This window comes from Corvus brachyrhynchos, unplaced genomic scaffold (assembly GCF_000691975.1).
Source record: "Corvus brachyrhynchos isolate BGI_N302 unplaced genomic scaffold, ASM69197v1 scaffold706, whole genome shotgun sequence".
Classification (NCBI taxonomy): Eukaryota; Metazoa; Chordata; class Aves; order Passeriformes; family Corvidae; genus Corvus; species Corvus brachyrhynchos.
This window is the reverse complement of record NW_008238371.1, coordinates 19,472-20,799: the sequence shown is the minus strand read 5'-3', so window position 1 is coordinate 20,799 and position 1,328 is coordinate 19,472. Positions and strand designations below refer to the sequence as shown.

Sequence of the window (1,328 nt, the reverse complement as noted above, 5' to 3'; positions counted from 1 at the left end):
CAGCCCCTGCTGTGCCCACAGGAGATCCGGCAGCGGGACGAAGCCGAGTGCCGGGCGGTGGAGGAGGCCGGGAAAGGTGGGGACCTGCTGTACCTGCCCGGAATGTTCGCCTTCTCCCGGGGGCTGCCAGCCTAGGTGAGTACGGGGACACCGCTGGGGACACCCCGGGATGGGGACATGGCTGGAAGAGCCCCCGGGATGGGGGGGACAGGGGGACAGAGGGATCCCTCACAGCCCCGACTCCGTGCCCCCTTTCCAGGCACCACGGCACCGATGGACGCTGCCACGGCAGTCCCGGCCTCCCCCGCTTGTCACCCCCCAGCACAGTGTGACCAAGGAGGGTCCTGGACGTGTCCCCCCCTCCCACCTGTCCCTGCTCCCCAGTAAACCCAGCGCTGGCTCTGCTGTCACGGCTCTTATTCCCCCCTGGCACCACCCATGTCACCCCCCACCCGTTGTTCCCGGGATGAGGGATGGGGACATGGTGGGTGGGGAGTGGGCTCCATGTCACCACTGCCTGTGTCACCTGTTGTCCCCAGGGGTGAAAGATAGGGAAATGGTGGGTGCAGGCTGAGCAGTGCAGAGACCCCTGAGGCTGCAGGACACAGGGACGCTGGAGGGCGGGACACGTTTAATGCACGGTGCCACCATGTCCCCTGTCCCCGAGATGTGAGATGTCCCACGGCTCCTCTGGTGTTCCCTGGGGATCCTGTGCTGGGCTGTGGTGGCAGTGGGGGTCTCCCAGCCCAGTTTTGGGGGTCCTGTGGCTCAGAAGATGAAGGTGCTGGGCTGTGGTGACACTGGGGAGGTGCCATAGTCCTGGGTGGGCTGTGGTGGCTCTGGGGGTACCCTGGTTTCAGTGTGGAGGTCCCACAGCTCAGAAGATGAAGGAGATGGGCTTGGGGTGGCTCTGGGGGTCTCACGGCGACAGTGTGGGCTCTGAGGGTTTTCCTGGATCCATTTTTGGGGTCCCATGGCTAAGAAAATGAAGAAGTTGGGATGTGGTGGCACTGAGAATCTCCTAGACCTGCTTTTGGGGCCTCACAGTTCAGAAGATGAAGGAGCTGGGCTGGGGATGGCTCTGGGGGTCTCCCGGCCCTGGTTTTGGGGTCCCACAGCTCAGGCTCTGGGGGTTCTCCTGGGTCCATTTTTAGGGTCCTGTGGCTCAGATGATGAAGGCTTTGGGGGTTCTCCAGTCCCATCTTTGGGGTCCCACAGCTCAGACCACAAAGCCTCCAGGCTGTGGCACCTCCGGGGGGTCTCCTGGCCGTGCCAGGGTCTCTGGTACCTCCGGACACCCCCAGCCCTGCCGCGCTCAGAAGCCGAAG

At 64.1% G+C, this 1,328-nt stretch overlaps 1 protein-coding gene across 1 annotated transcript in view; it reads left to right on the top strand.

Annotated features, from left to right (window-relative positions):
• Positions 1 to 405, top strand: part of RARRES2 (retinoic acid receptor responder 2) — a gene marked incomplete at its 5' end in the record, with an annotated part of 2,036 nt that extends 1,631 nt beyond the window's left edge. Inside the window, 2 exon segments of the mRNA XM_017736302.1 lie at positions 4 to 135; positions 260 to 405. Coding sequence (XP_017591791.1) covers positions 4 to 135 — 132 coding nt within the window.
• Positions 406 to 1,328: the final 923 nt, after the last annotated feature.